We start from the raw sequence: 25,967 nt of genomic DNA, 5'->3' as shown, positions 1-25,967 counted from the left end.
TTTGTATAAATAACATTTGTTTTAATTTCCGTATGACTGCATTTAGCCTATGTAGGACACTATATTTCCCGTCAAAAGCGTAAACGTCACCTTTAAAGCCACAAAGAGATGGCAGTAGAAAAATCAGTGAAAGAGGAACAAATGTAATTGACAAACACTTAAAAACACCCAATTTATTCAATAAAATCAGTATGCTAAAGCAACTTAATTTTGAAACCAAAAAAAGAGAGACTAGATTTCCAGTGAAAACAAATCAGCTTTTAGTTCTTTGTTGCATCCAGCACTGTGTCCAGAGCATTCTGAGCATCTGTTATCTGCTGCTGGAGTCTCTGTCTCACTTAGGGATGTAACGGTATGAAAATTTCTCATCACGATTATAGTGACCAAAATTATCACGGTTATCAGTATTATCACGATATTGTTAAAATGTGCTGGAGATGTTCAAAAAGTACCGAAACATAAATCACTTCACCAAGTTTCATACTTAAAAATCAACAAACAGCAAATAAAATGACTTTTTGTTTGCATAATCACTAAAACAATAACATTACCAATGAGGTCTGGATTTTAAATGACAACTTGACTGACACCAGTTTAATAGCATGTTCAAATAAATAATGTAAATGTTCAAATAAAGCTTTGAAAAAGTTTAACATAAAGGTAGACCACACATTTCAGCCTTTAAAGAAAAGGGTTAAATTAAAATGATAATTAATAAATGATTATATGTATTTTACCTGCTCCATAAATAATTCTATATAGCTTATCTGAATTGTTTAAATGTACATAAGTTTGTTTTTCATCAACCGGTTAAAATTTACAGCAGGTCATGCAAATTTGGTCAATTTTTTGGCCAGACAGAAACTGCACACAGACTGAATGTAAATAAGTGTCTGTAAATCCACTCTCTGGCAGCAGGTGGCGCTTTATACGGAAAAGCTGAATTACAGCTGATTCCTGTGAACTCCGCGAACACTTCCTTTAGGTATTACATGGAGCAAAGATGAGAACAAAATGCCATCAAATCGTTTCTGAAGACAGTCTGAACCTTCAGAGGTACATTCATATAATTAATTCATTGATATATTAATTTGTATAATTCCCTTAGCACTCTTTTAAAACCTCCCAGCTTTTCCGCCCTATTTTCACTCAGAACGAAACTACTGTGCTGCTGTGCGCACGTGAGACTGTTACTGAAAACTCTGCTTTATGCCGGACAGTATTTATTTATCGCGAGTTGTTTAAATCACGGTAATCGAATACGGTTTTAATGATAATTAAAATATGAAACGGTAATACTAACCGCGGGGAATTTTATCATGATTTATCGTCAAACCGGTAATCGTTACATCCCTAGTCTCACTCCATCATTTGAGGCTTTCTTCAGCATGGTCTGCATGTCCTGGATGGCAGCGCGGTAACCGGTTACATTGTGAAAGACACGAATGGCACGGTCCCCACTACTCACTAGGAAACGATTGTTGATGTCAAACTTCAGGTCGGTTATCTCTTCGCTGTGAACACCGTGAAACTCCTCCTCTAGTTCACCAGTGCTGGTACTGTACATGGCTATATCACAACCATTTGATATGGCTACTACACGACCGTCAGGAGACAGGGCAATGCGGCTCCCCTCTGACACCTGACATGGCACGGTCCGGAGCAAATATGGGTCCTGCTTTTTCTTATACTCCACATCAGTGTCCCACAGCTTCCATGTGCCATCTTTGGACACAGTCACCATTCTGTAACAGGCAGTGATAGAAATGTTATTAAAGGGTTAGTCCACTCAACAAAGAAAATTCTGTTTTTTTTTTTCTCCAAAAATTCATGTCGTTCCAAACCTGTAAGACCTTTGTTAATCTTTGGAACACAAATTAAGATATTTTTGATGAAATCCAAGAGCTTTCTGGCCCTACATAGACAGAAACGCAACTGAAATGTTCCCAGTTCCAGAAACGTAGTATAGTTGTTATTTTTGTTTTCATTGCACACAAAAAGTATTTCTTATAGCTTTGTGAAATTACAGTTGAACCACTGATGTCACTATGTTCTATGTTTCTGGGTCTGGGAACCTTTCAGTCGCTCTATGTAGGGTCAGAGAGCTCTTGGATTTCATCAAAAATATCTTAATTGGTGTTCCAAAGATGAATGTCATAATGGGGAGTAATTAATGAAAAATTTAAATTTTTGGGTGAACTATTCCTTTAAGTACAGCCATCTAAACCCAATGAAAACTAAAAATTTAATTACGTTTCTGCAGTGTTCAGAAGCAAGTAACAAAATTATTAACACACCTTGATATCATGTTATTAAAACTGCTCACTAATTAATAAGTGTTGTTTTTGTTAACTAAAACTATTAAAATTGCTAATTCAAAAAAAAAAAAAAAAAAAAATGAAAAACTGAATATTTATTACTGAAACAACTGAATAGAAATACTGAAATAAAATAAAGCTAAAAATAAAAATGACAGAAAATGACTAAAATTAAAATAAAATATTTAAGATAATTAAAAATATTAATAGACGGCATAATTAATATGAAGTATTAATATATTATATACTTATATGAATTGGTTATGATTGCATTTATATTATTATATTTTTTGTTCAATGGTAAAAGATGAGATGATCTTGCCTCCGAGAGTCATTGGAGAAATCAAAGAAGTAAACCCCAGCTGAGTGTCCTTTAAGGTCAAACGCACGGGCGACCTCTTTGAACTCCCCTGATTTAGCAAAGCAAACCTCCCACACCTTCACATCAGGGGTAAAGCCACAGGAAGCAACAAACCTTATGAGAAGGAAAAAAATATATCTGCATTACATCCATATTCTTTATTACCACTGATGCGCCAATGACTCTTTGTGTTGCAAAGAGGGTTTCATCAAAGAAAGGACATTAACATATAACACATTTAACTACATTAAAAAATGTCAATTCAGATTTCACTAACATAAGTGTAGACAATAAAAAAATATATGATATAAGCCCTTTAAAGACTAGAAGTTATATATATAAAAAAAAACCTTCCACACGGTGACACAGCCACATGCGAGTTGGTCATCTGATTCGTGTTAATAGTAGATAAAACCTCTCCCTTTAGATCCCAGATCACAATGGTGGTGTCAACAGAGGCAGACATTATAAATTTGCCTGAAATCAGAATATACAATTACTATTTAAGTCTAATGTAAGCTTGCTTAGCCTATATTCATCCCATTTAGTTTAGCTGCTTTTAATTACTAGAATCCACCGACCTGTCTCGGCAATTCCGATGTTGATAACGATCCCCTTGTGTTTCTGAGGGAAATCCTCCGAGGCAGCTTTGAAACTGAATGTCCCATCATCCTTTTTAATCATCTTATAGATGCGAATGGTCTCTCCATTAGCCAGCCAAGTGATAAACGCTCTAGGGACAAACACAAACCAGTCAGCAGCAATAACAGTTACAGAAAACTGTTAGATTTAAACAGCATGTTATAATGATGCCAAGTGTACCGAGAGTCTGGGCTGAAGCGGACGAGCGTGGCATGGTCGAACTCCACATTGGCCCGCAAACACTTGTGATCTCGATCCAGGAAGTCTTTGGTGCTCCAGATCCTGATGGTACGATCATTCGAGCAAGACGCAAGGTATTTTCCATTGCTACTAAAATCCAGACAGGAGACATTACCGCTGTGATTCTAGAAAGGAGAAATGAAATGCACAGAAATATCAATATATATAACTTTGACATGCACCTAAAGACAACAGTTTGAAATCTTCACATTTGAAACAACTTATATATATTATACAAGTAAACAATTACAATTAGAACCATTATGAAGCAAGGTGTGTGTAAATGTGTTTTTTAAAATGTCATTTTTCAGCAGCCATTAATGCAACGTTATCTTCAGAAATCATTCTAATATGCTGATTTGCTGCTCATTTTTTTATTATCATAAATGCTCAAAATATTGTTTTATAGAAATCTTTACTGTAACACGCCTTGGCAGTAGACGTGTTAACTATATCCTCGAGATTTAAGCACGAATCACCTTTAGAGAGGAAGCCAGTAGCTGGTGAGAGAATGTGCGCTGCTGCGGTTTCTCCTTACGGGGGCGCTGTTGATGCTTCTGCTTTTTCGAAGAAGCGTTCTCTGCATTTTCCTCCACTGTAACAGTATCCAGCAGTTTGATTATGAAGACGTGACTACTTTAAAACATAAAAACTAAAGCTATTTAAAATATCGGCGTGCTAGTGTGAAGAAATCAACTTCAAAGTTTAAGTTGCTGGCAGGTATGTGTGAGAGAGGCGCGCGCACACACACACACACACACTTACCCGGTGCACTGGTGTCTGTCTTCTGCTCCGATAATTCGCCTCTGTGTTTGCTCACAGCCATAGCCACTAACACAACCAGCGCACCTATCAGTAGCGACAGTGCAAAGATCGCCGCAAACTCCATCTTGGCGAGATCTGTGCCACGTTTCCACTCCTGACACAAGACTGGCTGTGTAGCTGCAGATCTGTCTTTCTCTGTTTTCTGTAACTCGAGTCGCACTTCACTCCAGTGACTCGCTGGCAGCTTGACTGCTGCAACACATAACCGTGCTCTTCACTGACTGTGTGCTTCAAACTTCTCAGGCTTTACGCGACAGTCCCCTGTATTCGTTTTGAAAATAGCACAACTTGTTATAAAAAAACATGTGCATGTAATGAAACCTCAAAATAGGGCAGGTTTCTCATAAAATTAACTACATTGTACGGAATCTAGTAACATGCGTCTACTCACCACCGCGCAGCCGCGAGATTCTCTCCGTCGTTGTGGAGCGAGCGACTTTGGTGAAGTTCGCGCTGTTAGCGCCGCTAGTGGTTTGGAGTCGCAGCAGAGCACAACCTCCTCCGTTTTATTTTGGATCGTGGAGGTTTTTAAGATAATCAGGCTCGCACTGACACCACGTTTGTGAAAAGCCTGATGATCATGTTATACCCAGCACTCAATTTAATTAGTGGCCTGGTCTGGATAAAATGAAGGATATAAATATTTCTTCATTCTGTCATACATTTCCTTTGTTTTATTATTATTATTCTTCTTAATCCTAAAAACTTTTTCAGATTGCTTTCTATATTTATTGCATTTGATTTCAGGTGTTGTGCTATTCAGTTCTATTCTGTCAAATGCAGACATATAGATAATATATAAAATATTATTCACAATAATATATAAAATATTATTCACAACAAATTCAAAGATTTGTTAGCTTTAAAGAACATGCATTAAAAACCTTTTTTTTATCTGTGATTTCAGATGGAAACCAAATATTGGGGAATAAAATGTATTTTATCCTTCAGGAGTACTATTTAAATTTAATAGTATTTATTGAAATGAATTTTATATCACACATTTCCTTTATTTTTTGTTTGTTGGGGGGGTACAATATTTACATTAGTATATATATATATATATATATATATATATATATATATATATATATATATATATATATATATATATGAAGGAGTTCATTTGCAAAAACAGATAACTTAGTTTTTAACAGTTTTCAAGAGTTGGGTTATTTTGATTAAGTAATAATAACTAAACCAAATACAGCTAACTAACACAATAAAAACATGATAACGTAATAAAAACGATGATTTAAAAAAACAAAAAAGTGATGTTTTTGCAAATAAACTCTTCATATGAAGTGCTTTTCATTTATAGTCTATCCATTAATACAAGTTCAACACAAATACAACCCCTCAGAGTCCATGCATGCATTTATTAGGACAATCCATTTTTTTTAAAAAGGAAACCAAAACTAGAAAATATTTCCAGTCAGCACTTACTATACAATCTATCCATTTATTACATTTATATCAATTCATTCTTTTTGACATCATCAATCCACAGGTGCTACAGCATGACTTCATACAACAAATATAATCTGAGTTATTATTTAAAAAAACTAAGGTCCCTACTTCCTCTTAAATCATAATCAGACATTTCATGCATTCATTTAAAAAAAATTAAAAAAAACTAAAAAAAAAAAAGAAGATAATCACCCTCAGGATCTTAATAATTTGTAGAAATTGTCCAGGGATTTTTAATAAATTAACAAAAGACTTGCGCTGCCGTTATTATCACAGTCAGACTTTCAACAACGAGAAGTGCTCAATTAGTAACAAAACCTTCCATCATATTGGTCCTAATTCTTAACCAACTTTAAACCAAAATTAAACCTTAGTTATAAATTATATCATATACCTCATTTCTCAGTAGCTGAACATCTGTGGTGCTGCGGCGGTCTGTTGTTGGGAAGGTCCTGTGACCTGCGGCTGAATCTGATGCCTTTGTTCTGGCAGTGGTTGTGGCTGTTCTGGGGGGGCCTGAGAGTCTGTCTGGGTTTCATCTATGGTGGTCGCATGAGCTCCGTCGGTCGGTGCGACAGGCCTCCAGGTTAGAGCGGGCTGCTCCAGCTGGTGGGAGATCGGGTTGACGAAGGTAGTGAGGTTGATGAAATGCGCAACCGGTTGTGTAGCGGCAGCCCCCGTGGATCCCACCGCCTCTGACTGGAGATCGGCCGGCCGGTTGTGGAGCATCGCCGAGCCGCTGACAGCATCGAATGTCACAGTAAGGATGGAGCTGTCCAGGGTGAGGGGGCGATCGCTTGGAGCGAGGTGGCCGACAGCGACGGGCTGCAGGTTGCTGAACTGTGCAGGAGCGGGTGTGGTGATGGGGGTCACGGTGATGTTGGTCAAACTGACCGAGCTGGAGGTGGCTGGAGGGGCGCTGGGATCAGCCAGCACTACCACCTGTTTGTGTACATTGGACAGAGGAGGTTATTCTATATAATCGAATGAAACCACACTTAAAATCAAAGTTGGATTTAAAGTCATGAATTGGATTTCACAACCTATTTTTCTTTAAACATTTTTTTAATGGTCAAATATTTTATCACTCAGGAATTGATTTGGTCTTGGGAAACACTACATACATTGACCGATATTAGAGATTTATGTAATAAATTGACTTAAATTTAAATTTAATAACACCGTTAAATGTAATCTTTAGTAAATCTCAAAACGAATATCCATTTTTTACAGTTATGATGCCTAAATTAACTTAAACAATTGATTTTAGTGTTTAATTTTTTAATTATTTGGGACAATAGAATTTTATTATCTGCCAATCATCAGTTTCAGCCATTACATAAAAACAATTATCGGTTTATCATCAGAATGTTCATATCGGTAATTGAATTGTGAGATGTGAACAGGATCATGCTCAATATGACAGGGAGCAGCATTATGGAAGTGAATAATGTTCATTTTTAAATGTATTAAATAAAATTAATTTAATAATAGTTAAATGTAATCTTCAGCAAATCTTAAAACGATAGCGTTTTTTTATACTTTACATTGTTATTAATTATGATCCCCAAATTCACCAGTAGCATTTAAAAAATGGATTTTAGGGTTTAATTTTTTATTTGTTTAGACAAAATAATATAAAAATAATAACAAAAGTAATATAACAAACAAAAAAATAACTCTTAACTAGTTAACTAAAATGTGAATTAACTTATTTAGACACATAGTATAGAATTTTTATTGAATTGTGAAAATCATAAGACCGGCAATGTGGCATTAAAGGGGTCATATGATGCTATTTTAATGATCATTATTTTGTGTATTTGGTGTAACAGAATATGCTGACATGCTTTAATGTTTAAAAAACACATTATGTTTTTAAATACTGTACATTATTGTAGTTCCTCTATGCCCCGCCTCTCTAAAACGGGTCGTTTTCTACAAAGCCCCTCCTTCCGACAAGTGCAGTCTGCTCTGATTGGCCAACTGACACAGTGCATTGTGATTGGCTGAACACCGCAAGCGGGCGTTGGAAATGTAACGCCCCTTTCCATAATCATGAGCTTCAGCTTTAAAAGTAAATATAAAGACAGTTAATAATGTATCTATAGAAAAACAAATCCAAGGCACTTCTTCCGGTTCCAAAATGTTAAAAAGCATTTATTCAAACATGGCTCACTCTAGAAACATTAAAGAAAAATCGCTAAAACACTGCACACTGATGCATTTCGGCCACCCAGCCTTCCCCAGAGTGTGTCAGATACAAAATTGATATTACATTAGTATGATAGTACATTATGCATCTGTACATGACTCATATCCGCCTACTTTAAGAATCATTGGTTTGAAAGTTGGAACTGGATCTATTAGAAAGGGCGATTTTTACAAAGGGAAGCTTTTTGGATTTTCAGCTAAAAGCCACCATCTTTCCTGGTTTGAATGAGGAATTAAGGCCGTTTCTCAAACGGAAGGCTGCATCCTCCAGGGTTCACATTTGTAGGATGCATACATAAAGAAGATCTTATTTTAGAATATTAACAGTTTTGACCATTATTCTTAGTTAAGTGTTCAGAAGCACCAGATTGTCTTAGCAAAGCTGGAATTTACCCTTTTTTCTTGCCTTCGTGCATAGCCAGCCTTGTACTCTTCTAGGTTTACGAAACTGTCATCCATAAAATGCGTTGCACAAATTCGAACATTTGGGTTGTGCTGTTGTGTTGTAAACAAATCTTGACCAATGATTCCTGCATCTACTTACGGAAGGCCAAATAAAGTGCTTTTGCTTTCACATAGAAACACACAGCGTCTCCCTGACATGACTGCATCAACACTACTGCGGTTACTGAAACCACGCCTTCTTTCTTCGCTTGAACATTTGGGCGGCATTGCGCAAATATTTCCACATCGTGACGTAGACATGTGGGGGCGTGTTTTAATGAGTCGTTATAGCCCGGTCTGGATCAGCCTTCTGTTTTTGTGGGAGACTTTAAGCTTTGTAACTCGTATCGTATACATGCACAAACAGCTACATAACACACTAAAGCAGGGCTGTCCAAACTCGGTCCTGGAGGGCCGGTGTCCTGCAGAGTTTAGCTCCAACTTGCCTCAACACACCTGCTGGGAAGCTTCTAGTATGCCTAGTAAGAGCTTGATTAGCTGCTTCAGGTGTGTTTAATTAGGGTTGGAGCTAAACTCTGCAGGACACCAGCCCTCCAGGACCGAGTTTGGACAGCCCTGCACTAAAGAAAAGGAAAACAAGGAATCGCATCATATAACAAAATAAATAAGGGTTGATTTTTACTTCATGTTGACTTGGCAAAATGCTTGTAAATAATTTCTGATAGAACAAACCTGTTGAATGCTCTGCACAGCAGAGTTGGTTTCATCTCCCACAGTGGTGGAGAACTCAGTGGTTTTGCTGGTGAAGTCACCGTACTCGTCTGAATCAGACAGCTCAGGCTCATGAGGCAGGTGTTTTGCCCTCTTCTTGGAGGGATTGGAGTTCCTGGAGACTTTTTCTGCACTGAGAGTGCCTTTCTCCAGAGTCAGAGCAGGCTGAACAACAGCGAGAATCCAAATCATGAAAAAACACATTCAAATGTCTCTCATGCAACACTATCCTCCGTTAATTTTCATTCTGTGTCTATCATCACACAATACAGGCTGTTAAAAGACAAACCTGTGAAATACTGATGGTGGAGGCATCGACTGTTGAGGGTTCTTGAAGATCAAAGTCGCCCAATCGTACTGTCACAATCTGCTGAGATCACATGAAACTTTCACATCTTAGGTTTCCATAAGCTCAAAAATGTAAAAAAATATGAGATATGACAAAGTGAAATGAAAACATCCTTTAAATTCAGTGAGTATTTTGTCATTTCATAATCTTTCATTTTATTTTTCAATTCATTAGTTTTATTAAGTGCTGTCAAATGATTAATCGTGATTAATCACATCCAAAATAAAAGTCTTTGTTTACATAATATATGTGTGTGTACTCTGTATATTTATCATGTACATATAAATACACAAACATGCATGTATATATTTAAGAAAAATATGCTGTTTATAAATTAAATATATTTATATATAATATGAATTATATGAATATAAATGTATACATATTTCCATGTATACAAATATTTTCAAAATATACACAGCATGTGTAAAATATAAATATACACAGTACACATATACATTATGTAAACAAAAACATTTATTTTGGATGCGATTAATTGTTTGAAAGCACTAGTTTTATTTTAGTCTTTTTTACTGAATGTAATTTACAGTAAAATACAGTAAAAATATTATTGTGAAATATTATTACAATTTAAAATAACTATTTTATATTAGCACATTTCTTTGCTGCTTGATATTTTTGTGGACACTGTGATAGGCTAATATTCAAAAGTTTGGGGTAAGATAAAAAAAAAATACTTTTATTCAGCAAGGATGCATTAAATTGATCAAAAGTGGCAGTAAAGACAGCATGTAATTATTTTACTCACTAAGACAGCATGTAATTTATTAAACAAATACATTATTTATTTGATGAAAATGTATAGATAGATATTTTAAAAATTACCATTTTAAAAAATTTATAGTTTAGAATTGACAAAATAATGTATAAAATGTTTTAAATGTATAACAAGATTTATCAATACAAAATACATGAACTATGGTTGAATTATTTGATGTAAATATTTTTAAATTTATGTTTATACATTTTATCTGAAGTGACATTTTCTTCCTCTATGTTAAGTGCATTGTTAATATCTTGTCATGAATTTTTTCTCTCGTCATACATACCAGTGTTTTAATTAAACAATTTAATAATCATCATTATATCATCTTAATTCTAACTGACAATATCAAAAAAAAACTTTTTCCAAAAATAATTTGATCACTAATGTCATTAACCTTCGAGGCGTGTGGTAGTGTCTCACCTCGGGGTGTTTGCGGCGCATGTGGCGGTTCATGGAGGCGCGTGTAGAGACTTTGGTGCCACACAGGTGGCAGCTCTGAGCCTCCACCTTCTCATGGGTCAACTGCATGTGTTTCTGCAGCATATACTGCGTCACATACTTCTTGTCACAGACGGCGCAAGAAAACGTCTTTCCAACTGCAAAAGAGAAACAGATGAGAGTAAATATCTGACTGTTTTCCTGTAACTAAACCAAACTCTATAATAATTCATTAAATTGTACCTGTATGAATAAGCTTGTGCGTCTCCATTGTGTTTCTCTCACTAAACGTCTTCCCACACAGTTCACACATAAAGTCCTTTGTGCCTGCAAGAATACATTATTAGTGAAGTGAAGTGACATACTGCCAAGTACGGTGACCCATACTCGGAATTCGTGCTCTGCATTTAACCCATCCGACGTGCACACACACAGCAGTGAACACACACACACACACACAGCAGTGAACACACACACACACACACACACACACACACACAGCAGTGAACACACACACACACACACACACAGCAGTGAACACACACACACACAGCAGTGAACACACACACACACACACACACACAGCAGTGAACACACACACACACAGCAGTGAACACACACACACACCGTGAACACACACCCGGAGCAGTGGGCAGCCATTTATGCTGCGGCGCCCGGGGAGCAGTTGGGGGTTCGGTGCCTTGCTCAAGGGCACCTCAGTCGTGGTATTGAGGGTGGAGAGAGCGCTGGACATTCACTCCCCCCACCTACAATCCCTGCCGGCCCGAGACTCGAACCTGCAATCTTTGGATTACGAGTCTGACTCTCTAACCATTAGGCCACGACTTCCATTAGTGCTGTCAAATTATTAATCGCGATTAATCGCATCCAAAATAAAAGTTTTGTTTACATAATATATGTGTGTGTATTATGTATATTTATTATGTATATAAAAATACACACATATACAGTATATATTTTGAAAATATTTACGTTTATATTTATATTCATATAATTTATATAAATATATAAACATATAAACATGTGTGTGTGTATTTATATATTGATAATAAATATACACAGTACATACACATATATTATGTAAACAAAAACTTTTATTTTGGATGCGATTATTACGATTAATTGTTTGACAGCACTAATTATTATACTTTGAATCTTGTTTTGCAGTACATATCTAGACTGTTGCTCACCCGTGTGTCTTTTGTAATGCTTCAGCATGTTAACTTTCTGGGCAAATTTGCGGTTACACTCTTTGCATTCGTATTCTTTAATTCCTTTGTGCAGCTTCATATGATGCCGTAGAGCATGTTTTGTCTTCATGCCTGGAAAACACAGACAAATATATGTACTCATCCCATAAATCTGTTGCTTTTGGAATCATTTATGGTTAAAATTAAACCACAGCGTCTCACATTATTATGTATTATGGGATAAAGAGGGATAAGTGTCCGTACCTTTCCCACACTCTGCACACAGGAAGTCTCTGACGTTGTCATGGACTCTCAGATGTTCCTTTAGCATGTCTTTCCTGGCGAATGACTTTCCACACTGATCACAGCAATGGCTCTTCACTCCTGCGGTGGCAAGCGGGTTTAGCATTTGAACTATGTCTTGTATATAAAATTAAAGGGATAGTTCACCCAAAAATGAAAATTCTGTCATCATTTACTCACCCTCAAGTAGCTCCAAACCTGTATGAATGCCTTTGTTCTGCCGAATTTTGAAGAACGCTTGTAACCAGACTGTTTTGGGGCACCATTGACTTCCGTAGTAGGAAAAAAAATACTATGGAAGTCAATGGTGCCCCAGAACTGCACTGTTTCCCACAATCTTCAGAATATCTTCCTTTGTGCTCAGCAGAACAAAGACATTCATACAGGTTTGAAACTATTTGAGGGTGAGTAAATGATGACAGAATTTTCATTTTTGGGTGAACTATCCCTTTAATTACACTGCACTTAATTCTACCTGTGTAATATATTGGTAAAGCTAGACTCACCTGTGTGGATGATTTTGTGCCTCTCCAGGTTGCCGATGCTGTTAAAAATCCGACCGCACATGTCACACGGATGAATATATCTGCGAAGAAAGTAGTGGAATTTAACTCTGCTACAAAAAGAAACCTCACAAGGTTACAATCTGTGTTTAAAAGTTGTGTCTTACTTCTGCACTGCAGGATCAGGCAGGTGGTCTCGGTGGATGACCAGGTGAGCGTTGTACGTGGCCTTCAGAGCAAAACGGCGGTTACACATGGTGCAGTTGTAACCTTTTTCCTTATGCATGTCCATTATGTGTTTCAAGTAGTCACGACCCTTGGCGAATGTCACCTGAGAAAGTTGATAAAAAGTGGGGGAAACGGAGAATGTTTATGAAATGTAAATAAATGATTTTGCTAGGAATATAAAATCGCACTGATTTTAATGTTCTTTCTATTTAGCCATTAAAAGTTTTCTGAAGTGATTTAACTATTAATTTGTGGCAATACTAAAAAAATGTTCATGGAAACCTATGCATGATTTAGTATGCGTTAATATGTTTTATACATTTACACATTTCTTAAATTATAATGTGGAAGCATGTGACCCTGGACCACAAAACCAGTCTTTAGTCGCTGGGCTATATTTGTAGCAATAGCCAAAAATACATTGTATGGGTCAAAATTATAGATTTTTCTTTTATGCCAAAAATCCTTAGGAAATTAAGTAAAGATCATGATCCATGATATTTTGTAAATTTCCTACTGTAAATATATCAAAACTTCATTTTTGATTAGTAATATGCATTGCTAAGAACTTCATTTGGACAACTTTAAAGGCAATTTTCTCAATATTTTGATGTTTTGCACCAGATATTCAAATAGTTGTATCTCAGCCAAATATTGTCCTATCATAACCATACATCAATGGAAAGCTGATTGAGCTTTCAGATGATAAATAAATCTCAATTTAGAAAAATGTACCCTTATGGCTGGTTTTGTGGTCCAGGATCACATATGTTGTTAAATATGGCTGTTCATTTCTATTGTTTATATAGCGGTGCATATAAAATGAATATTTTTATTTAGATTATGACTGTTTTTTAATTCTTGCAATAAACATTTATTTAATTTGCAACAACTAATGAAATGATGGTTACTCATTAAAAAAATAATTTCAAAGCAAAAAAAATAAATAAAAAAATTAGACATTAATGCCAAAAGGCTGGAAATTTTAAGATGTCCCAATATTTAATCTAGGGATGCACGATACTGGATGTTTGCCGATATCCAATATGCCGATATTTTTCAACTCATTTTGGTTGATACCGATATATTTCCTTTTGTTTGGAAACAAGTCTCTCCTGTGCAGAAATGATAAGCAAAATATTTTTAATTTTGGTTAGTTTTTAACAAGAACTTATTTATTAGAATTAAATAAATAATAATGGAGGTTTTTTAACAGTACACCGAAGCTTTGAAAATAACTATAAATAAACTATATATCAATCGCTGCATGCCCCCCCCCCCCCCCCCCAGAAAGTTGCAGTGTTAACCCTAACATTTTATTTTAAGATTTAACATTTGTAGATGGTCTAAAACAAAAGAGTTCTGAAAAAAATCTGAAATTTTTTTAGAGCTCATGATTTGATTAAACATATTACACATTAATGAAGAAATCAGTATATATAAAACTATTTCATTTACAAGTGTCATGTTTGTGATTTTTTTATTTATTTAAAATAAAAAAAATTAAGCTATAGCTTCTGACCATTAAATCAAAACATACTCATTATGACATTATTTATGACATCAATTACTGCTTTATTTAATCAGAAACAGTCTAAATGTTATTTGCGTAGACTATTTAATTTTTAATTGAATTGAAAGTAGGCCAACAGCGCCCCCTACAGATTAAAACTCCTTACCGAATGGGGTTAGGATCCGGGGGATACACTGAACCCGTCATTCTGTACTGCTTTCACAGATCCAAAAGAGTGAATCTAATCGTCATTCAGACAAAACTTTGCTTCAAGAATGAGCCACACTGCTGACGTGATCGAATCACTAGCACACCCTGAGCACATGTGAGTTAACGTATTTCACTTATCGGCATAATGTTTCATATCAGGACGATGCCGATATTTACATTTAAAGCCATTATCGGACAGATCCGATATCGTATATCCCTAATTGTTTTTGGGAACGAAAAGTGAGGGTGAGTTTTATTTTTTGTTAAGAACTGTTTATTGAGTTTTATTTTTTGGAACAGTAGTACAAAACAAAAAGCAACTGTACAAATTTAAAACCCATCCCACCCCTTGGTAGACTTAGAAAATAAATAACAAAATAAATAATAAACACATTAATTAATATTAATAGCTAAACAAATAGCTAAACAAATTTAAACAATAAAATAATTTTTACAAAGATTTTAGAAAAGACGACATGACATTAAAAGCTGAATGCCATGAATTTACAGTTTTCACGTTAGATCCATGTATACGAGAAGTAGAGAGTTCCACTGAGATAATGTCCAACAAATACACCGTCCAGGTTCTTCTGTCCATTGTGTGAGGAGGATCCCAACGGTTGACTAGCAATTTTTTTGCTGCTGTGAGAGCAGCTAATAGTAAAGACCTTTGTTGGACGGACAAGGTGAAGTCCCAAAAGTCATTCATGAAAAAATGGCGGAGCCAAACATATCTCAGTACTCAACAAATATGATAGGTCCTGTGAGAGCGGAGTCCAAAAAGGTGAGAGAGAGGGGCACTCCCAAAAAAATGTACCTAAAACTCCTTGGGAACAGAGATTACACTTAGGAGAAGACGACAGATTCATATAAAAACGTTTCCTTGGAGTCACGTAAACCCTATGCAGCAATTTCCAATGAATCATTTGGTGATTAGGGTTTTTAGAAGACAATTTAAACATACCCCATACCTGATCGGAAAATAAAACATGCACATCCTCATTAAGATCCTTAGCCCAAACAGTAGTAATAGATAAAGGTTTGTATGAATGCTCAAGAAGAAAGAGGTAGATGACTGAAGCAGAGGAGGGAGATTCCTCAGAAGGAAGGATTAGTTTGTGCAAAGGGTCAACAGACAGTTGATAGTTCCAAGGCACCCCATACGCCCGTCGGGCCGATCTAATGCACAAATACATAAAAAAGGAGGTGCCTGGCAGATTATATTGAGTTTTTAAGATTCTGGAAGGATTTTAAACCACTATCATCATAGATTTCTCCCAGAGTGTTTACTTTATTATGAGTCCATTGCGTACAATGAAATGGAGTACTGCCTGACAAAAGGTTATTATTGTGGAAAATAGGCGAATGTCTATGCCATTTTGTAACTAGTTGTGAACATCTTTCAACATCCCTCCATGTGGAGAGGAGATGGGTTACAATGGGACCAAACCGAGATTTACACTGCCTAAACCGAACTCCCAGAAAAAACAAGATGCTTCAATTTATACGGATAAACAATAGATTCCTCGATTGCTCTCCAAGACCCTGAAGCGTCAGGATCAAACCAAACTGCTGAAGGGTGGAGGGAAAAGGCTTGAGCATACAGTCTAAAATTAGGGAAAGAAAGACCTCCATGTAATCTACATCGTTGTAAGGTAGTCCGTTTAATACGAGGACGTTTCCCATCCCATATATACCGTGAAACACATGCATCTAGTTTATTCCAGTAGCCAACCGGTGGAGCGAGAGGAATCATGGAAGAAAATAAATTAATACGTGGGAGAACATTCATTTTAATCACCGATATACAGGCCTGAAAAAAAGTAGGAAGACGAGACCAATTTTCCAAATCTGAGGATACTTTGGCTAGAATACCATTATAGTTTTTTGAGACGATTTCCTGCAGGGAAGGAAAAACATCTATCTCCAAGTACTTAAAAAGTTTTGAACCAATGGAACAGATATAGAAAGGGACATGGAATCAATTTTAGAATTGAGGGGAAGTAAACATGACTTACTCCAATTAATTTTAAACCCAGAGAGAGATCCAAAATGGTCAAATAAATTCAACACACGAGGAATAGAATGTGACAGCGTCTCCAAAAACAATAAGATATCATCAGCAAACAAAGAAATATGAAGATGAGTATTCTGTATAATTATTGGAGAAATAGTTTCAGATTGTCAGACCGCTTGAGCTAAGGGTTCCAAGGATAGGGCAAATAAAGGAGAAAGCGGGCAACCCTGACGAGTACCTCGGTGTATAAAGAATGGGTTCGAGCGAACAGCACCTGTGAGAACAGTGGCTGCTGGATTGGCATACAGAACTTTTATTATGAAACTCGATCCTAGACCCAGATGCTGTAGAACCGCCCATAAATAGTTCCATTCTAGCTGATCGAAAACTTTTATTTGAATTAATAATGATATAGCCTGCGTAAGTTATCCGAAGCGGAGCGAGATTTAATGAATCCTGTATGGTCATGATGAACTAGCCTATTCATAAATTTCTCTAGACGACGAGATAGTACTTTAGCATATAATTTAACATCAGTCCCTATCAAAGAAAGTGGCCGGTAACTAGAACAGGAAGTCGGATCTTTATCTTTTTTTAAGATAGAAGAGAATTTTCAAGAGAGAAATAACAGTTATATTAATAGATGGGTGAAATGAGCCTCGAGTAACTGAAAAATTTATCATATCTAACATGAGGGGGCCTAAATCCGAAATATTAGCAAACTTTTCACTGTTGCGTAATCTTAAAGCTAAAAGGTGGCTTGGTCTACTCCCTTGAAAATAATAATTCTGCCTGGATCTTTGGATCAGGAATTCTGCCCTGGATCTCAGTAATGAATTGAGTTCGGACCTAACCGCCATGATTTTACTGAGTGTATTGTCTGAGAAACAACGCTGATTATCTCTAGTCAGATTCTGGAGCTGTGATTCCAGTTCAACTATCTTTTTGTGTCGGTTTTTCTGAAGGAAAGAGGCATATGAGATTGAGTTATTCCTTATAAATTCTTTAACTGCCTTCCAAAGTGTTTGAGGATCATTCACTGAACCTTGGTTAATTTCAATAAACTCAGTAAATCTATTTCTTAACTGACTGCAAAAATATTCATCCTGTAACAATTTAGGGTTAAATCTCCATCTAGTTGCACGAGATGGCCGAGGGATCAAAGATAATCTGCACAAATTTCCATCATGATCCAACAAAGATAAAGCATCACGAACAGCTGAAGATAAAGAAGTAGAAATTAAAATATAGTGAATTCGCGAATAGGATTTATGAGTAGCAGAAAAGAAAGTGAAAGACTTAACAGAAGGGTTTAATAAACGCCAACTATCCACCGAGGATGAGGTTACACATTGCCGAAGTTTATCAGAACACAAAGCTTGAGAGTGTGATTCCTTTGCTACAGATCTATCTAGGATATGCAACATTACAGAATTCATATCTGCACCCAATACAATTTCAAAATCTGAAAACTTCAAGAGATAGGTTGACAAAACAGAGAAAAAAGTAGGGTCAGGAATACAATGGGCATAAACTGAGAGAAATATATTCCTATTCTCCACGATTGTTTTTATGTGTGTTATTCTACCATCTATATCACAACCTTTCAAAAGTCCTCCGGACCAATATTAGGACACCCTTGGTTTTAGTATCCGAAGAGGAGTGAGATACCACTTCATAAAACTTATTGTTACACCGGTGTATATCCTCCTCTTTCAAATGGGATTCTTGAACTAACACGATATCAATCTTTCTTCTTCGCGAAAAATCCAGAAACCTGTACGTTTGTGAGGGCCATTTAGTCCATTAATATTACAACTCAGAGTATTAAGGTCAGTCATAGGTATCAAACAGAATTACTGCATTATAAAACAAAATACAAGTTTGAAAATAAAACCAGTTGAGTCTACCATTAAACCACCCCCCACCCTCCCCGTTACCATTCAAAAAAACATAAACACATTCCCGTGAACTATGGCAGATCAAACCAAGAATAAACCTTGATCTGCCAGCACCCCTTAATATGGTCCGTGGCGTCAACAAAAACCTGCACATTACTGTAGCACCAACATTTGGCCCCATAGTCACATATTGACTAGGTAGTATTTATATTTAAACAAAAAAAATACATTTAAAAAAAATAAAAATAAAAAAGAAGAAAAGATAGAAAGAAAAGAGAGATGTAGAATACAACTAAAACAAATAAAATATCATAATCAGTAAGCGATACTGTCTGCACAATGAAATATGAATTAAGAAGTGAACATTAAAGTGAACAGTGAAAGACACAGTCACCTGACCATTTAGAGCATTCTTCTCCTATTAGACAGCAAATGTCCAGCTGAAGTTCCCTGGGAGTTGGTGGATGAAAAGGATCTGAGAAAAACTCTTGCTTCTTCTGGGGAGTGTAGCATTTTAGGTCCACCTTGTTTGAGAATGACCTTCAGCGTTGCGGGATAAAGGAAAAAATTCTGGATGCCAGCGTCTCTCTCATCTCCTTCCTAACTGGCGCAAATGCACTTCTTTTTGCGATGACCGGAGAAAAATCTGGAAAGAAAGACATTGTTGTTCCGTCGGAAGTTTTCACCGGGGCATGAAGTCTGGCGGCCTGCAGAATGAGCTCCCTGTCCGTGTACCGCAGCAGTTTAAAGATGAAAACACGTGGTTTTGCGTGATCTGAGGAGAGCCTTGTGTACACGCGATGCGCTCGCTCCACTTCAATCTCTTTGTCCGCCAGAGACGGGAGCCACGTTGGTAGCAATCTTTTCAAAAAGCCCATAGGGTCGTCCTTTTCGGAACCTTCAGGCAATCCGACCAGACGGAAATTGCTGCACCTATTGCGATCCTGCAAGTCCACAACCTGTTGCTCGAGCACGGCAGCGCGTCTATCGTGATCTGCAACATCTTTCTTTTGTTCTCTCATCTGCCCTGTAAGAAGATCCAGTTTAGAGCATAGCGTCTGAACAACTGACATAACTCGTTCTGCATCGCCGTCAACTCGGTTCTTAGAGTGTCCTCAAAGTGTGTAACAGTGTTTGCCATCTTGTCCACCATATCGCTCGCGGTAGATTTCTTCTTAATCGGAGATGCTCATGGAGACAACTACTGCTGTTTACGACTGTATGCCATCAAATAAAGCATCACCAATGAATAAAACTTAAAACAAAACGAAAAAAAATCAGCAAAAAGAGGCCAAACGTACGGAGCTCTACTCAAGTGCGACTAGGTTCATGAGCACGTCACGTCACTCCCTCCATCGTGCATCCCTAATTTAATCAATAATGACAGTGGCGTTTCCTCTTTACCTGACATTTCTTGCAGCTGTATTTGTGATGTTCAGGATCGTTCTTCTCATCTTCCTCATCAGAGCTATCATCACTCTCCTCCATAGAGATGCCAATCTTCTTAATGAAGTCTTCTCTCTCCTGCTCATCCATTAAGGCGATGTCCTGAAAAATATGCTTTTAGAACTCAAGTGTAACATCACAAATCACCAATTATATTTCCATTCAAGCATGTAAATGCCCCTTAACAAAAATGCTTTTGATGGTGGATCCTATTATTCAGCATTTCCTTCAGGCCGACTAGTCATTCAGACATGCCAATATTCCTCACCTTAAAGTGAACATGAATGTGATCTCTCAGCACATCCACACGAAAGAATTTGCGCCCACAGATCTCACAGGTGTATTTCTTGTCCCCGTGGGTTAGTAAGTGTTTGTTCATGTTACTCCGACAGGAAAACACCTTGAATAAAAAGTTATTTTTTTAAATTCTGTTTTGCACAGAACTGGTATCAACATATTTGGTGTCACTGATGTGGGAAAGCCACCTTTCCACAAATGGGGCACGCTGAAGGCTCCTTCCTGTATTTGCTTCCCTCCTCCCCATTCGCTTCAAGCTCCTCTCGTTTCATGTTCTTCGGGCCTGTAGAAAAGCAGTGGGTGGTGGAAACCATTAGTGCACACACAGAGGAAGTGACATAATGGTTGATGATCTCTGCTTAAAGCGAAGGGCAAAGAATAAGTTAATGAGGCCTAGAACAGATGTGCAAGAACCATCTGTTCAATGGTTGTGCTTATTTGCTGATTAGATACATTTTAAACGTTACCAGCAAACTCAAAAACGTACCAACAACATGCCGCCTCTGGTGGTCTTGCATGACATCTTTGCGGTAGAACATCTTATTGCAGATTTCACATGCGTAGAGTTTCTCTCCATGTTTCTTTTTGTGCTTGGACAAATTACTGTTGGTGGAGAAAAACCTCGAGCATATTTCACACTGGAACGTTTTGTCATCTGCAAAAAGAGGAGAACATATGAAACAGATGTTGTGCATGCTGTCAAATACATATTTTATGCATAAATATATTTCTAAAGTGTGTATTATAACTCACAAAGATTAAATAGTAAATGATTAGGAACTGTTCATTTAATTAATTACATAATACCCTAATTAATCAGTCTTATCTGTTTTTAATCAGTGAATTAAATCGACAGCACTAAAAAGTCAATTGAGCAATAAATCCAAAAAAGTTATATTACATTTCATAAAATTTAATAATAATAATTACTATTATTATTTGTTTATTTAACATTTGCACACAAATATGCATGAATAGTTTAGAATAACAATTTATGGTGCAATGCTAAAATGATTTAATGAATGTCATTAAAATGAAACTTCTTCTTTACCTGTCCTGCAGTTATGAAATCTTAAGGCATTTTCCACTCGGAAGGATTTCTCACAGGTTGAACATTTGTATCTGTACTCTAAGTCAGGCTAAAAAACATACAAATACACAATACAAAAACACAGATTCATGTAAAATGAATGCATCTAGCCATCTTTAAATACGATTTTATTAAATCAGAAAACAATACGTTATTGGTTAAAAATGTGCCATACTTCATTCTTGCTGTGTTTGTATGATATATGTTGTTTAAGACTCTCCTTTCGACTGAACATCTTGTCACACTCGTCACACTTAAAACATTTATCGCCTGTAAACGAAGTAAACAGTTTAGATGAACCATAAAGCATATGACACAAAATGATTCAGCATATGGCACCTCTAATAACCTCAAAAGGAGTGTGATAAGTCATTTCTCATGACGATGAGAGATTTACCATGGGATCGGATGTGTCGGTTGAGGTTGCTGCTGTTCTGAAACACTTTACTGCAGAGGCAGCACTGGTAAACTCTTTTATGATCACCTCCCTGCCGCAGAGATCGCTTCCTCATACCAGGTCTAACAGACAAATAGGATAAAGAATCAATCAATGAAAAAAATGAATTTATTTGATCAAAAATACAGGAAAAACATCAATAATGTGACATACTATTATAAACTATTTTCTATTGTAATATATTTTAAAATGTAACTTATTCCTCTGATGCAAAGTTAAATTTATGCATCATTACTTCAGTGTCACATGATCCTGATTTGGTGCTCAAGAAACATTTCTTATTATCAGTGTTGAAAACAGTTGTGCTGCTTAATATATTTGTGGAAACTTTTTTTCAGGATTTTTTAAAAGAATAGTAAATTCATAAGAACGGCATTTCTTTGAAATGGAAATCTTTTGTAAATGTATAAATGTCTTTGCTGTCACTTTTGGTCATTTTAATGTTTAATGCATCCCTGCTGAATTTCTTTAAAAAAAGGAACTAACCCCAACTTTTAAACAGTCGTATATATGTGCTTTAAAACACAGAGGATGTGGCATAAAGGAATTCTAAAGGGTGTCCTTACTTCCCAGTGGAGATGGGGGAGCGTGTCACCCGAGATGTTTTGAGTAGTGGGCCGTCTCCAGCAACCACCCCTTGGACATCCAGCACGGACAGGGGAACATCAGGAGCTACAGTAGTGAGAGGCTGCTCACCGGACGCAGGAACAGAGGCTTCTACTAGATGGGAGGTGAAAAAACCCTCATTAAAACAATTTTCCAAGTGTTAAGTGCTTTAATAACCTACTTTGTAAGTCATACCCCTAAAATTCCCACCTCACCTTGAATAGAATCAGCTGGTCCAGGTTTCTTTGTTTTTGTTCGTCGTGGCCTGCCTTGTTTTCTGGTTGGCTCTGGTGGGGTGGGGGCAATGTTGGCTGTGTTGTATTGGGATACTGCCTCTGCAACCTGCTGGACAGGTGGGTCTGCAGCAGGCGCGGGGGTTTGGCAAAGCAGCTGGTCCAGGACAAGAAGGGTTCCTGTTGGTGGCCCCTTTGCCAGAGGGACTCCAGGTTTGTTGGATACGATTTCTGAAGACGCAAAGGATGAATTACTTCGTCCAACAGAGTTATACTTCACATTGTACAGACTCTAAAGCACACATACCTGGTGGAGGTGGAAGTACAGGTGGCCTAAGTATACGCCGATCCATTTTTTTGGCATAAAAAGCTCCATACCAGACTCTGAGCTCTGTTCCGGGTAGAACATCCTGAGATGAAGCAAATGAGAGAACTATCAAAATAAATGAGCATTTGAAGTTTAATAACACACCATAATAAACTAAGCTGTTTATTATTAATCTGTAACCGTCCTCACTATATAATCATAGTGTTATGAATGGCACAGAAGTGACTGAAGTGTGGTGTCAATTCACCTGTGATGTATTAAAGTAAACTTCATCATCTTGCTGGTATGCCGTCAGATTCTGGTGTTTGTGGTCTGTGGCAGGCCGAACCAACATCATCCAGTTACAGTCGTCTTCATTGGACGTGTCAAAACAAACCACTGAGCCGTCCTTTTGAAATATCTAAGATACACAATAGAGAAAACTTTATGTATAGGCCCATTTGGATAGGAGTGGTATATTGATGGTCTATTGTTTACCTTTAAAGGAAATGCCCCCTCCATCTGAAGGCTTAGAACCCTCTTGGCCTCAAACGGGCCAAATTGAGTCCTCTTAACCAGCCGACTAAGCACGAACACACCTTCTTTGCCCTCCTCAGCCGACCTGATCTCCAAGCTATCTGGTAAAGACGACCTGGAACATGGACAATGGACAGTTTAAAGTTAATATATTATATATATCTAAAATGAAGAAAAAAAAAAATTCCGTATGGAAGCATTAATTTGACCAAACGTGACATTAAAACTTATATAATGTTACAAAAACATTCTATTTTAAATAAACACTATTCTTTTCCATTTTTTTTCCTGATAAAAAAAAAAGCACAACTTATTAACACTGATAATAATGAGAAATGCAATTTGATCACCAAACTTGAATATTAGTATGATTTGTAAAGGGTCATGTGACACTGAAGACTGGAGTGATGGCTGTTGAAAATGAAGCTTTAAATTCATATGAATAAATTACATTTTAAAATATATTAATGAGTTATTTTAAATGTTAATAATATTTCACAATATTACTTTTTAAAAACTGCCTTTATATACTGTATTTGTCATAATAAAACACTGCTTATAAACACAAGACAGAGTGGATTTCTGGCACATATGGTCATCTAATTGCAGTCAGTGCACTCAAGGAGTGCCAAGAAACTCTCTGAGGTTATCTAGCCAGAAGCCACTCATCGCGTCCGCTCACCGTGCCCGACTCAGAACAAACGAGTCCTTCACCGTGACGACAGGCCCCAGCTCAGGACACTCAGAGTCATGGTACTGCCCGCAGTCCTCACACCCTGCAGGAAGAACAGTCACATGCACATATTACGCCACGTTCTTCAATAAAACAAGGACACCGCAAAAAAGTTTGACAGTGGCAATGAGGATACAGTTTTGCACTGTTACAATAATGTTGCATGCATATTCATAAACACCCGAGATTATAGTTGCATACTTACAAATAAACTCCTCTGGTGTCTGCCCTGCCATTCTGACACCCTAGAGATGATGCATAAAATATGTACATTAGTTTTACATTAGTGTAACAACAATTTCATTCATTTGTGGCATGGTGTCCTTATGAAATTTTGGCAAATTACAGAATAGCATTTAATGTTTTTTATTAATTAACAATTAAATGTAGATTAGTTCAGTAATTACATGACATTACTGTAAAAAATTACATATTCAAAATTATAGGCCTATAATACAGACAATTTTAAAAAAAAGTGAAACCATTTTCTACTAAAATTTGGATTTAATATCTCATAACTTTACAAAATACCTGGTTGTGTAACCATTCAGTAATGACTAAGTTGCTTAAACACATAATAACAAAAGACTACGTCAAACAACACTGCTAAAATGTCATTTTTATAGAAAGAAAGACACTTTTTAAAAACCATTTTTACTTCAGGTATTAAAATGCCACCACACAAGGTTTAAGTAATTTTTGGTATAAACTGGGGTTTTAATATATCTTTATAAATCTGGGCTAAAAATATGCACAAGTCTAGTATGTATAAAAAAGATTATATCATTATTATACTTAATAAAACGGTAAGTCCTTAAGATCTTAATGCAAACACATCATGCTAACACATTTAAATGCACTTTCCCATTCTAACTTTGCATTCACTGCATTGCTGTCAGTCAGCAGAGCCCAATACACAGTACAACAGATTTTGTTGATGCTCCCAAGATCAACAGTCATAACAAATGACGCTCTTAATCAACGCAGAACAGGGAGCAGTCCGACTGTAAGCAGCCAGGGAAAGAGTACAATACGGACAGAATCCGTGATTTGGGAAGATTTCAAACTGTAGCCGGGTTTTAACTCCGATCTCAGGCTGCGCTCGCTCTCTTTCAGCAATGCAAATGTAACAAAGAACAATCGGCATGGCGGATGGACTGGAGACGCAGCGCTCATCTGGAGCAGAGCGTTTGAAAGCGCAAAGCTCCAGAAAATGCCTCCGCTAACACTTTTCATGGCTACTGCACCCGTGAATGAAGAGCAACTGGGCATTTCGCTCAATGCGTTTGAACATAAACGCCTCACAAGTTTAGCATAAAGTCATTACCTGATTTCCAAACGTCTACACATTTAGTAAATCCTGACTCCGGGTTCCAATCCGCTCCAGAAACCGCGCAGGACCGGAAATAAGACCCGCGAAGGGCATTGTGGGAAGTGTAGTTTTTACACAAACACCGTACCCGCTGATATTTTTATTATATATTCCATCTGATTAATTCGATTATGCAAATACATTCATGCAAAAACAAAATGTCTTAATTTTGAAAGCCAAAAA

The 25,967-nt window shown here is 36.8% G+C and overlaps 2 protein-coding genes across 4 annotated transcripts; both read right to left on the bottom strand.

Annotated features, from left to right (window-relative positions):
• Nucleotides 1-154: 154 nt before the first annotated feature.
• On the bottom strand, nucleotides 155-4,813 carry LOC306865918 (transducin beta-like protein 2). Of its 3 annotated transcripts, none has more exons than XM_079410769.1 (9): nucleotides 4,778-4,813; nucleotides 4,327-4,647; nucleotides 4,041-4,156; nucleotides 3,502-3,686; nucleotides 3,261-3,412; nucleotides 3,030-3,156; nucleotides 2,641-2,793; nucleotides 1,364-1,745; nucleotides 155-337 (listed from the first exon to the last, which is right to left on the bottom strand). In XM_079410769.1, the coding sequence occupies exons 2-9, from the start codon at nucleotides 4,448-4,450 to the stop codon at nucleotides 335-337; spliced, it is 1,242 nt and encodes a 413-aa protein (XP_079266895.1). In that variant the 5' UTR covers nucleotides 4,451-4,647; nucleotides 4,778-4,813; the 3' UTR covers nucleotides 155-334. The 3 variants fall into 3 exon arrangements, with proteins under 3 accessions (XP_079266895.1, XP_079266896.1, XP_079266897.1); XM_079410770.1 differs by having other exon boundaries at nucleotides 160-337; nucleotides 4,327-4,578; nucleotides 4,778-4,794; XM_079410771.1 differs by having other exon boundaries at nucleotides 175-333; nucleotides 1,350-1,745.
• Nucleotides 4,814-5,747: 934 nt separating this feature from the next.
• Nucleotides 5,748-25,804, bottom strand: prdm15 (PR domain containing 15). Its single transcript, XM_079410133.1, has 24 exons — nucleotides 25,740-25,804; nucleotides 24,618-24,657; nucleotides 24,362-24,455; nucleotides 23,641-23,794; nucleotides 23,411-23,563; nucleotides 23,143-23,245; nucleotides 22,818-23,066; nucleotides 22,563-22,713; nucleotides 21,937-22,058; nucleotides 21,715-21,809; nucleotides 21,501-21,588; nucleotides 20,937-21,104; nucleotides 20,638-20,732; nucleotides 20,421-20,552; nucleotides 20,111-20,254; nucleotides 13,005-13,168; nucleotides 12,841-12,920; nucleotides 12,296-12,415; nucleotides 12,032-12,163; nucleotides 11,064-11,147; nucleotides 10,803-10,978; nucleotides 9,536-9,616; nucleotides 9,208-9,411; nucleotides 5,748-6,798 (listed from the first exon to the last, which is right to left on the bottom strand). Exons 2-24 carry the CDS (start codon nucleotides 24,646-24,648, stop codon nucleotides 6,259-6,261), a joined length of 3,360 nt encoding a protein of 1,119 aa, XP_079266259.1. The 5' UTR covers nucleotides 24,649-24,657; nucleotides 25,740-25,804; the 3' UTR covers nucleotides 5,748-6,258.
• Nucleotides 25,805-25,967: the final 163 nt, after the last annotated feature.

Source organism: Barbus barbus (genome assembly GCF_936440315.1).
Source record: "Barbus barbus genome assembly, chromosome: 47".
NCBI classification, from domain to species: Eukaryota; Metazoa; Chordata; class Actinopteri; order Cypriniformes; family Cyprinidae; genus Barbus; species Barbus barbus.
Note: the sequence above shows the minus strand (reverse complement) of the source record. Positions and strands in the feature narration are given on the sequence as shown.

Coding starts and splice junctions, on each gene's coding strand:
- LOC306865918 (XM_079410771.1), bottom strand. CDS start 4,450: ATGGAGTTTGCGGCGATCTTTGCACTGTCGCTACTGATAGGTGCGCTG. Junction 4,157..4,326: donor GACAGACACCAGTGCACCGG/GTAAGTGTGTGT, acceptor ATACTGTTACAG/TGGAGGAAAATGCAGAGAAC. Junction 2,794..3,029: donor GCTGTGTCACCGTGTGGAAG/GTTTTTTTTTAT, acceptor CCTTCTCATAAG/GTTTGTTGCTTCCTGTGGCT.
- prdm15 (XM_079410133.1), bottom strand. CDS start 24,648: ATGGCAGGGCAGACACCAGAGGAGTTTATTT. Junction 23,564..23,640: donor AGGGGGCATTTCCTTTAAAG/GTAAACAATAGA, acceptor TGTGTATCTTAG/ATATTTCAAAAGGACGGCTC. Junction 12,416..12,840: donor GCACAAAATCATCCACACAG/GTGAGTCTAGCT, acceptor TTGCCACCGCAG/GAGTGAAGAGCCATTGCTGT.